Below are 12,442 nucleotides of genomic sequence, written 5' to 3' on the forward strand. Positions count from 1 at the left end.
ATATTGGAGAAAAAATTTAACAGGACGATGACTGTTCACGAACAGATTGTATTCAAGACTGCTTTTATAATCTTCGTTGTAACCAAATTCTTGGCTCCTCAATCTGTTAACAATCACATATCTATAAGGTATATGAAGGCTTTGGTTGATGTAGAAAATATTCACAAGTACAACTGGGCGGAATTTGTTTTGCATGACATCAAAGATGCAGCAGCAACATTGCAACACAAAATACGCCATCGAAAAAGCATTGGTTACATCAATGGCTGCATTATACTACCTCAGGTGAGATTATCCTATTATTCGTTCGAATTATTTGCCTTTTACTTTCTAATATACTCGCAACATCTTTTCACATGCTATAATTTATACTGCTCAGCTTTTTTATCTGGACAATCTGGATTTCGGGACGGACACTCCCGAGCAGGAAAACATTCCAAGGATTGGCGTGTACAATGACTCCATGATAGCAGAATTCATTGAGAGGGATGTAATTCTCAAGAACCGGAATCCTTTCCCCGCGTATGGAAAGATGAAGGTAAAATCAACTCTCCTGCCGGTAGAGTATTCTTGTTGAAATTTCCCTTGTGCAGAAACTTCAGACTACTGACATTTTTTTTGGGTTTCAGCTGCGAAACAAACATGATGAAAAATACAATCTTGGCCATCATACGGGTGCAATAGAGGTGCAATCTCATGTAGTTTGTCAATCTATTCAATATAAAAAGAATCCATTTTTCCATAAGAATTGTTGATATATCTGTACACAGGCTATCCATGTGGATCGTACCTACGATGCCAGGTCTGACATCGAGCCCCCAAGCTTTAATCTAGGAATAACACAAGATATCGAAGAAGCAAACATGGTGGCATGTACCCCAGGTCATGACATCTCCAATGTGGCTGAAGACTCTGACAAAGAACAAGAACTCAACTTTTTAGCACGTACCCCAGATCAGCCAATCTCAAAGTCAGTAGATGCCTCTGACAAATCCGGAGAAGGTAATGCAATGCACAAAACTCCCTCTTCGCATGGAGGTAATGATACCCACAAGCCTATATCAGTTTTTCATTTTCATTCATAACCAACCACATGCACATAATATGTCTCACTCTTACTGTTCTGTCTCATAATAGGTTACCAACAAACTAAACTTAGTAGTTTCTCTCCGTACTCTATGTTGAAAGAGACGAGTGGGGCAAGGATTTTCATGCGTGAGGAGTACGCATGTACAAAGCTCCCACCTAAATCCAAGAGGAGAATTATCGGCGGTCCTTCTGATATCCTATTCGATCGGCCAAAGAGGTCGATTAAACCAAGCCATTCGGTGAAATCACCATTTCTGAGCAAGCAACACTCTTTCGTCAGGCATGACCAGAAGGCACTTGATGATTTATACACATATGCAATTTCAATCACTGATGCAGAAGCTCTTAAGTAAGCCACCTATCTGAAACACTTGATGATTTATACACATATACAACTTCAATCGCTCATGCAGAAGCTCTAATGTAAGCCACCTACCTGAAATGTTCCTTTCTTTCACCACTAATTGTAAAGATATCACATTTAACAGGAAAATCTGGGTTCACATCTCCCAACCTGTCCCTATGTCATTAAGCCTACATGACATACAACAGGCTATTCGGCTAGACACTCAAATGCAAGAAGAAACATTCAATGTTGCAGTTCAAGTATTAGCAGCGGATGAGATACAGAGATTTGGAGGAACTGATTTTGTAGGCTGGAGACATTTCTTAAATCAAGATTTTGCAGTAAGTGCTTCCAATTACTCTAGACTATTTTAATTCTTAAATATGGTGTGTTTTAACACAATATGGCGCTGTAGATGTTTGCAACAGCTGGTGATGACCAGTGGAACCCAGAGGATCATCTCCCCTCATTCAAAGATGACTCCCTGATACCATATGACGTACCTAGTTGCCACCTGGTTTGATAATTAACAGCATCTTGAAAAATTCAGTACATCAAGTGCAAATGTTCAGGCCACTAACTTTTGCAATGTCAATATTAATTTGCAGATATTTATTCCACTACTTCAACCACTGCACTATTCTCTATACGCATTTGATATGGAGAAAAAAAAATTATGCATTCTTGACCCACTGAGAGACGCCTCGAAAAGATCAGAGGATACAGCAGAAAGACACTTAAAAACAAAATTTCACATTTCATCTGCTCTGAAGGAGTGCATGAAGCTTGCATTTCCAGATTGGGACGAGGATATACCAAACTGGGTTTCTGAGTTCCCTTCGGCCATCCCAGCTATAAACAACAGGTTCCAGTTCATGCTCCCAATTTGATCCAAATTAATTTTTCCATTCTACTCATTTATGGTCATTACAATAATAACAATTTTGGTAGGCTGGAATGTGCCTTTCACGTGCTCTACTACATGCGAAACTGGGATGGAACTCGCCTTGTGAACCCCCCAAAATCTGTGAGTTTTATGTACACACTAGGTTCAACTTAAGTTTCATTGAAGTAGCTTCCTTTTATAATAAATATTTTTCTATATTAACAACAGGATCAACGAGATCTTCGAAAGGAATTTCTGTCCAACTTATTGTCATTCAAAGGCAACGAAGCTATTCTGCCGGACTTCGTCGTTCACTGCCTGAAGTTATCTAACAAGATCTGAGCATGTTATGCAAGCATGCCAAAATAAAGATTACATTCAGTTACATCATTATTATCTAAAATTTGTTAGGTCCCAATAATATTTGTCTTGTTCTTATTCAACATTTTTCAAGGCTTCATGTTCTCTGCTATTCTCTTCCCAAATTAATGAATTTGTCATTTACCTTCCAAATATCATAAATTTAGATTTTCCCAACATCAAATCCATGATGTTCACCTATGGCAAATTAAATACTACAAACTAATTACATCTTCTGTTGCCGTACATTACGTGATCAGCTCTCCTCCAAACTTAGAGAGCAGATCATGACACGATCCAAATCAGTGCATGCCCGGCGAAAAAAAGACAAGTTCTGCTCCCAGAGCAGAACAGTATGCCAATTGATTTATGCTACCACGAGGATACATCCCACCAAACAACAGCAGAAACTATTAGCCATGTACTGCTGCCGAGAAAACATCCCACCAGAACAACAGCAGAAACTACTAGCCATGTTCTGCTACCGTGCTAAACCCCATCTAAAAAAACACCACACGCACTCTTTTCATGTTCTGCTCCCGATGCAGAGCATGATGAAAAACGTTTTTGGCTCCCACGAAGATTCGTCCTACACTACCTCTAGCAGAAACAATTAGCCATGTTCTGCTCCAATAGGATGCTTCCAAAGACTACAACTTCACCACATACTCTGAGGCACAACAGAAAATAGGAAAATACAAAACTAGTGTTTGCAAATTTCCTACAATGTTTGCCAAATGTAAATATTCAAAATGAACTACATGTTCTGCTGACGAAATTTAATAATAATAAAATTTCCATTGTATGCTAAACGAAATGCTAACATCAACCCTGCAGAACATTGAACAGAATAATTACACTCACTTCTTCCTCTCATAACTAGATTTCCGACCACATGTACTCTTATAGTGGCCATGACCACCACATTGCTTGCAGTACCTAATCTGCTTCGTTGACTCTTTTTTTCCTTTGGCGTGATTCTTCGACTCGTCCTTGGAGGTACTCTCACTAGCCTTCTTCTTCTTTGCTTTGCTAGATGTCTCTCCCTTCGACATCAGTCTGGTACTCCTCGGTCGTCCACGACTTCTTCTAACCTCAGGAGGGAGTATGTCTTCTTCGTTGACATCAGTCATGTCCACATCAACTGAATCCTCACCAGCAGAAACATCCTGTCCAATGCCGTCCTCATCGGCTACACAAAATTCATCAGACATTCCAGGCTCCGAGTCAGAACTGTCTACACTATCATCCAATTGCACACCAGTAGGTTTCTTCCCAATTGTTCTATCTCCGCAGTGAATTTCCTTGTTGTTTACAACTTGCGAAGTACACATGACCTGAAGTTCTCCAATCAGCTTTGTCAACACTTCCACTGTCTTCTCATATGTTTCCGAACTAGTACCACCAAGTCTAACCATATCAAGTGCAGACTTGTGCAGGAGGGTGTTCCGATAAGTTCTCGATGATGCCGCCTCCTTATCCTTCAAGTACGACTCCTCCAAGTGCTTTGGGATTGAATCTCTAGCATCTTTTGTCCACCTCTTCAGGATATACTTCTTCGGTATTTCCGTGAAACCATACTGTACCATAACCTGCAAAAACACTATGCATTAACACACAAAAACACAACAGCGTTATGAGAACTGCTTAATATTCAAACTTACTCTGATAATATGGGAGCATATAATTCCCAAGTGTTCAAAAAGCTTGCATCCACATGACAGATCTTGTTCAGTCAGGTCAACCTGAACCTTAAATTCTTTGCTGCCCCAACTTTGCAAGGTGTCATCACCTATATGGACTAGCTGCAGAACATGCTGATCAGAAGTATGATAAACCATAAATGAAAAGCTTAGCTTGAACTGTTCCTTGAACCTGGAAAATGCACCCCTAGTGTACACCCGAGAAGCATGTTTCTCAATGGGCGAGCTAGTTAATGTGGAAACCTTCTCCTACAGTTCACGAGAAATGACAAGCATATTATAACATGTTCAGCAGAAAGTACCATACACCGATATATCATACGGAAATAATTAAAAAAAAACATACATTGTATGTATCATGCTCCTCAGCGTCTTCCGCTTCAATCCTATCATTGTAGAAATTCTCATACCTCTTTGCAAATCCATGTAGCGAAGAGGATGGTTTTACATACTTCTTCAGAACATGATTCATGCTCTCACTTCTTTGTGTGGTTGACATCCTAGCAAAAAAGAATTCCCTGAAGTAAGCTGGAGCCCATTTTTTCTTCATGTCCCACATCCTGCGCAAATACACGCTAGACTCGAGATTGTACTGCTCCATTAAATCTGACCATGCCTTGTCAAACTCTGCCTCTGTTTGGGGTTCATTTAACACCCGGTGGAACTCCTGTTTGAAACTGCTTCTTTTACTGTAAATGTTCCCCAAGTTCTCCTTAGCATTCTTCAGAACATGCCATTTGCAAACTCTATGAATAGTTTCAGGCCAAACCGCTTTGATCGCCACCTCCATTTGATGACAGTTATCTAAAAAAGAAGTTCACAACCATTCGAGATTAAAAACAGAAGACATATCATTAAACACACCACTGATCCATCCAAATAAACATATACCTGTTAAAATTGCTGCAGGCCTATTCCCATGCATTGCATCAGTAAATGTTTGGAAAAGCCACTTGAATGCTTCGATTGTCTCCTCCCTCAACAAAGCGCAACCAAAAATTGCTGTTTGAAAATGGTTATTTACATCGACAAAAATCCCAAATGGCATGTTATACCTATTAGTCTGATATGTAGTATCAAAAGTGATTGCATCCCCAAAATGGTCAAAACTTAATCTGGAAAGAGAATGACACCAAAATATATTTTTAATCCTTGAAGCACCATCAATCTGTATGGTGTAAAAGAAATTCTTACTGCGGCATTGCATTTCCCTAAAAAAATTCAGTGTCTTCTGCACATCATTGCTACACTCATCCCTTCTGATGGCATACGCCATTCTTGTCACAGCCCTCCTTGTAAAGGGGGTTAAGGACGGCCCGCCGTGCATACCTGAAAGTAATCCATACATAGCTGTAGGTGTCATCCCATTATCTACCATTTCCTTTATGTTCCTCTTTGTCCCTTCATCAATGAAATTATGAGACCGGAAGTGTTTAGTATGCTGCAGGTCCCGTTTCATTTCATGGTTGTGCTCACTAACGAATGCAGAAACTCTCCACTTTTGACTTTCAGAAGAACGATTTAACCTGACCATAGCCTTGCAGCCTATCCTGGTCGGCGGACCAGTGACGGAATTATCTCTACCCTGCATAAATTACAGGAACACCTTACTACGTAAAACCTATGAAATGATGATCCTACGCATCACACTATAGAACCTTGCCAATCTTACAAGAATACGAAACCATGGTTTTCAAAAAAAAAAAAAGAATACACTAAAGATTTTTACCTCGCGAATGCAGCAGAACTCTTGCATGGACTTCACGCCTCCATCTTTGTATCTGTTCTTGGATCTCCTTATACCAAAACCAGTGAACCTAGCGTACAGATTGTAGAACGCATAGCCATCAGAGTCCTCATTGAAGGTCTGCCCAATTTTCGGCAACAGAATGGCTGGGTCAGAGAGTGAAATAGGCAGCAGATCACTATCTTCCTCCCCCTCAACCACGATCCTAGGATCAAAAAAATGAGAATTCAGCTAACAATGCAGAAAGGGAAATTGTACACTACAATCACACTGACATAAAAAATACCTTTCCAACGGAACTACGTCCATGGGTTGTCCACTATGATCCTCGCCACCTTTCTCCGGCCAGCCTTCTTCCTCCATAGCTATCTTCGCGAATATTGTTTCTGTCCAGCACGGATTCTGGTAGCTACCCCTTTCGGCAAACAGAATTTGCTATAGGGCGTCATTTTTTCCAGCTGGTTGGATATATACTGACAAATAATTCCGGTTTATTTTCCATTAGCTGTTCAACAACCTCCCCGAAAATCAAGGCTCCTACGTGCGAAGCATGTTATTGGACTCCGGAAAGTCAGCCACTAGCAACATTAACGAATTCTGATGAAACCATACCGCCACAAAAATAGCATCTATAACAAACATTCCGAGTACGCAACGCTACACTCACAGAAACCAATTCGAAATCTCTGCTCCATTCTTGTACAATATTCTGCTCGAAGAACTTCATCTTGGTGAAGGATTGCATTCACGATGACAACAGGGAGTTTGCAGTACACACAACTTAAATAGATAAATGAAAGGATAACATCTCAATTTTATTTCACTTCCCAAACAGCAGAAGATACAGATTTCTAAACTTAGATACTACTCGCTTTTTCCTCATAGAAAATACCATACAAAACTAGAGACAGTTCGTACGACTAATCTACGACCGTGCAGAAAGCAAGCCCTTATTACAATTTTCCTGATCATCACACTATTGTCTACATATTTTCATTGGACACATGTTTGCAACCATTACTGTTGACCCGGGTTGTTTCGTTGCTTCTGAAATTCATGTCGCAAGCCGCGCGAATATCACGGAGTGAGCACCAAGCGCATCTCTTCCTAGGATTTCTCATGGGAAGAGGATGACATCCATCGAAATGAATGACATATTTCTGGAGAGAGTGGTTCATCACTTCACTCCGAGCAGCAGTATCCATGCAACGCACAAAACCATTCCTGATGACCAAATAACGCAATAACCAGTTAGAGCCAAACAAACAAACAAGAGAAAAAATTTCAACAGAACATAAACTAAAACTAAACTTCAATGTGTACCTATCTGCGGCAGGATTCTGCTGCTTGTCACCATTAATTGTAATGGTTCCATCTTCTGCCTTCGCCATATGATGGTGCTTGCTACTACTCACCGGCGACGACACGCCTACGGCCGCCACCGACTTCTGCTGCTCGACATCAGGCGCCGACGAGCCTCCGCCTACTCGCGCCGCGGAAGGCGACGCAACAGACCTCGCCGACGACATTCTGCCCTTTCCACCGGAGAGTTTCTGCTCCATCAAAAACCTGCAGAACAAAATCTTCTTCCTCACAAATCCGAAAGATAATTGTGGTCCTCATTTTCTGTCCTCCATCACCGTCAACTTAAATAGAGTATCAATACAGCAACCTCCACACTAACTACTCTCCTGGTCGCTCGGTCGTGCATGCGTGCGGGTAACAAACCATGCATGCAGAACATTCAAAATGACTCACCATGCAGAACATAGCGCAGTGATCCGAATTTTCAAAAAAAAAAGAATATTCAAGTTTCTGCATCACTGGTTTAATGGATCTTTTCTCACAATCCGTTAGTGAGTTGAAGCCCGAAACCCTGATGTGAGTTGGACAGGTGTCCGATGGTTACAATAGGAGTAGCTACTCCTGGGAGTAGAATATAGGCTTCCTATATATATATATATATATATATATATATATATATATATATATATATATATATATATATATATATATATATATATATATATATATATATATATATATATATATATATATATATATATATATATATATATATATATATATATATATATATATATATATATATATATATATATATATATATATATATATATAGTAAATTTGTTTGGTGCTCCATGGTGCCCGGGCACCATTGTTGAAATTGAGTATATACCCAATTCAAATGAGTATGAAACTTTTTCAATTACTTAGGTATTAACATTAACTACTTTACTAACTAGTTCAAAGCATGTTTGTACTGAATTTGAACTTGTTTTTGTTAGATTTTGATTCTAGGTATATAGCATCCATACATATAATTAGTTAGGTATGTAATCATGGATTGTGAAATAAAGTTAAATTTGAGTTGTTTTGTTGATAGGTATAGATATGAATCGAATTATTATAACTAGGTATATACTCACAATTTGAAAATTTTGAAAAATTTGAGTGATTTTGTACATTAGATACCATGGTGCCCCATATGAGTGTCCTATATAGTAAATTTGTCCTATATATATATATATATATATATATGTTTGTTTTGTGTTGAAAATATTTCTAATTTTTTCTATAAACTTGTTTGGACTTAAAAAAAATATTGACTAGAAAAAAATTCAAAACAACGTAAAGAAAGGAAGTAGAATTTAGAAGTTGCCCTATTTTGGCCATGTTTCTTTCCATAAGTCTTAGGGCTAAAAATTAGTTCTAGGGCTAAAACATAAGTCATCTTTAGTCATACCCTGTTTGTTTGGAGGGACTAAAAGGGACTAAAACCTCATTAAATGACCTATCTTTTAGCACTTCATCCAACACCTACATGCTTCATCCATTCAATAGTAGGTGCGCTATAGGCCTTTAGTCTAAATTAGCACCTCCCCTAGAGATTTATGGACCTAGGTAATTTTAGCCTCTTTTAGTCCCTCCTGTTTAGTATTTTAGGGGCTAAAATAGACTAAAGTGAAGGGACTTATGATTAGCCCCTCCAAACAAACAACCCGAAGGGAGTACTGTTACATAGTGATTGACACATGAACTGTTGACAGATGGAACTGTCAGTACACGTTGGATCCATGCTTTAGACGTCTCGACAATAACTTTGGATTTGGATATACTAGGGAAACAACGAGGGAATACAATCTTCGAATTCTAGCCTTCGACCAAGTCACCCGCGCGCATGTACCTTGGACGACGATGTTGTCCACTTGCCGTGCGAACGTGTGGAGGTAAAGCGAAAAAAGACTAGGTAAAACCATGCAAGCAGCACACGCGTGCTTATTTACTGTTTAGTTACATGGACGGATGCACCAAATAATTTCAGCTAGACAGCAATCATTCCACACGTTCTCCTCTCCTGCTCCAGCTCCCCATCCCAGATGAGGTGGCAACAACACTGCTTAAACACGCCACCATCTCGGCCGCCGTCCGGCCGGCCGTCTTCGCGAGTGACGCAGCTCCCATCAGCAGCAACGAGCTCTGCTAGCTTTCGTCTCAGCGCTCCGTCCTGCGGTCTTTTGGGTCTCGAATCGCCTCATGTGGACCCCACAATCACGTTGGCAAATAGCAGCTGCCCTGGTGCTGCTTCTCACGTTTTAGAGCAAGTTTAATAGTGGCCACTGCTAGCTCCAATTCATCAATAGCCAATAAAATAATTGCTTACTATACTATTAATATATGGTCTCATCTGTCATACATATATTATGTCTTAGAGTCCGCGCTGCAGCTGGTTACAGATCTATAGCCTGCTGCTCTTCTCTCTCATCTTTTATCTCATTAAAATATGTTTACAGGCTATTAGCCTGCTATTGTACCTGCTCTTAGAGAGAGTGTGTCGTGGGTGACTATTCAGTCTCCCCTCTCATTTCTCTGCCACCTCATCACTTTTGCCATCGTGGACACACTATCACCAGGCTCCAGCTAATTTTTTTCAATTGTACGTGCTCTTAGTCGACGTACGTCCAATTTCTTTCTCCAAGAAAGAACGCCGAACAAGCGCCGACGAAAAACGGTTCCTCGTTATTTCTCTCCAACGCGCGCGCACGGGCTATTTCTACCCCCGCCGCCGAGTAGTTAGGCGTCCAAAGTTTCGGGAGTTCATCGTGAACGGTGATCGATCCAAAGAACAACAACTCGGAGCAAAGCTAGCTAACGAAGTTAGTTCCAAACAAAGCTAGCTTATCGCGATTAGCTAGCTAGAAGAGAGTTAGCTAGGCGCCATGGAGCTAGGCGTGCCACTGCCACGACGGCCCGTGCCCGGTAGCTACGGCGTGCCGTTCGTCTCGGCGGTGCGCGACCGCCTCGATTTCTACTACTTGCAGGGGCAGGACAAGTACTTCGAGTCGCGCGCCGAGAGGTACGGCTCCACCGTCGTCCGCATCAACGTCCCGCCTGGCCCATTCATGGCGCGCGACCCCCGCGTGGTGGCGCTCCTCGACGCCAAGAGCTTCCCCGTCCTCTTCGACGTCGCCAAGGTCGAGAAGCGGGACGTGTTCACCGGCACGTTCATGCCGTCCACCTCCCTCACCGGCGGCTACCGCGTCTGCGCCTACCTCGACCCGTCCGAGCCCAACCACGCCAAGATCAAGCAGCTGCTCCTCTCCCTCCTGGTCTCTCGCAAGGACGCCTTCGTCCCGGTCTTCCGCTCCAACTTCGGCGCGCTCCTCGACACCGTCGAGTCGCAGCTCGCGAGCGGCGGCGGCAAGTCCGACTTCACCGCCCTCAACGATGCCACCTCCTTCGAGTTCATCGGCGAGGCGTACTTCGGCGTGCGTCCCTCCGCGTCGAGCTCCCTCGGCACCGGCGGGCCGACCAAGGCCGCCCTGTGGCTCCTATGGCAGCTCGCCCCGCTCACCACGCTCGGCCTGCCCATGATCATCGAGGATCCGCTCCTCCACACGCTGCCGCTGCCACCCTTCCTCATCAGCTCCGACTACAAGGCGCTGTACGCGTACTTCGCCGCCGCGGCGTCGCAGGCGCTCGACGCCGCCGAGGGCCTTGGCCTGTCGCGGGAGGAGGCCTGCCACAACCTGCTGTTCGCGACGGTGTTCAACAGCTACGGCGGCTTCAAGCTGCTGCTCCCGCAGATCCTGTCGCGCGTCGCGCAGGCCGGCGAGAAGCTCCACGAGAGGCTCGCCGCGGAGATACGGAGCGCGGTGGCCGACGCCGGCGGCAACGTGACGCTGGCCGCTCTGGAGAAGATGGAGCTGACCAGGTCGGTGGTGTGGGAGGCGCTGCGGCTGGACCCGCCGGTCAGGTTCCAGTACGGGCGCGCCAAGGCCGACCTGGAGATCGAGAGCCACGACGCGTCGTTCGCGATCAAGAAGGGGGAGATGCTGTTCGGCTACCAGCCGTGCGCCACCAGGGACCCGCGGGTGTTCGGCGCCACGGCGAGGGAGTTCGTCGGCGACCGGTTCGTCGGCGAGGAGGGGAGGAAGCTGCTGCAATACGTGTACTGGTCGAATGGGCGAGAGACGGAGAACCCTAGCGTTGACAACAAGCAGTGCCCCGGCAAGAACCTGGTGGTGCTCGTCGGAAGGCTGTTGCTCGTCGAGCTCTTCCTCCGGTACGACACCTTCACCGCCGAGGCCGGCAAAAAGGTGGTCATCACCGGGGTCACCAAAGCTTCAACCTCCGCCGTCAATCGTACTGCTTAAGCCGGCCATCACTTCAGGCGTGGGTCGTCGATCATCCACTCAACCAGCTCCGTCCTACGCATATGCAATAAGAAATACTCGTACCTGAATTCTTGCATGGCTAAACACTACTAATAAGTGTATGTATTCTGTTTATTTGTTCGATTCCATATTTGTAATTTTGTTGTTATTGTTTGCTGTTGAATTACGATTGTGTATTTTACAGGGCTGACAGTGTCTTTAAACACCTCTAATATGTATCGGATCAATCTGCCCTAGTCATGTCTAATTTGTGAAGATCCACTTTCTTTAATTATTCAATCATGCATTTTTTTTTCTTCTTTGTCGTCGTCCTTCCCCCACGTACATAGCACTTCATATCTCTTAGAATAAAACAAGTAATCTTTACCTGTTGTTCCAATATTATTACTCCCTCTGTGTTTTTAAATATATGACGATGTTGATTTTTGACAGCGATGTTAAATCATTTGTCTTAATTAAAAAAATATAAATACTTTTTTATTTTATTGTGACTTATTTTATCATCAAAAGAAGCTATATGTAATTTTAACTTATGCTTTTACATATTTATATTAATTTTTAAATAAGACGAATGGTAAACATTATAACAAGTCAACGGCATCATAAATAAAAAAA

The 12,442-nt window shown here is 42.8% G+C and overlaps 2 protein-coding genes across 2 annotated transcripts; one reads left to right on the forward strand and one right to left on the reverse strand.

The window, feature by feature from the left end:
• Positions 1 to 3,541: 3,541 nt before the first annotated feature.
• Positions 3,542 to 6,494, reverse strand: LOC136355520 (protein FAR1-RELATED SEQUENCE 5-like). Its single transcript, XM_066308214.1, has 6 exons — positions 6,418 to 6,494; positions 6,114 to 6,336; positions 5,714 to 5,969; positions 4,731 to 5,188; positions 4,346 to 4,633; positions 3,542 to 4,273 (listed from the first exon to the last, which is right to left on the reverse strand). Exons 1-6 carry the CDS (start codon positions 6,492 to 6,494, stop codon positions 3,542 to 3,544), a joined length of 2,034 nt encoding a protein of 677 aa, XP_066164311.1.
• A 3,613-nt stretch (positions 6,495 to 10,107) lies between these two features.
• LOC4332121 (allene oxide synthase 2-like) lies at positions 10,108 to 12,129 on the forward strand. Its single transcript, NM_001402097.1, has one exon. The coding sequence runs from the start codon at positions 10,370 to 10,372 to the stop codon at positions 11,804 to 11,806; it is 1,437 nt and encodes a 478-aa protein (NP_001389026.1). The 5' UTR covers positions 10,108 to 10,369; the 3' UTR covers positions 11,807 to 12,129.
• The last annotated feature ends 313 nt before the right edge of the window (positions 12,130 to 12,442 follow it).

The sequence above is a fragment of the Oryza sativa genome, chromosome 3, assembly GCF_034140825.1.
Source record: "Oryza sativa Japonica Group chromosome 3, ASM3414082v1".
Taxonomy (NCBI): Eukaryota; Viridiplantae; Streptophyta; class Magnoliopsida; order Poales; family Poaceae; genus Oryza; species Oryza sativa.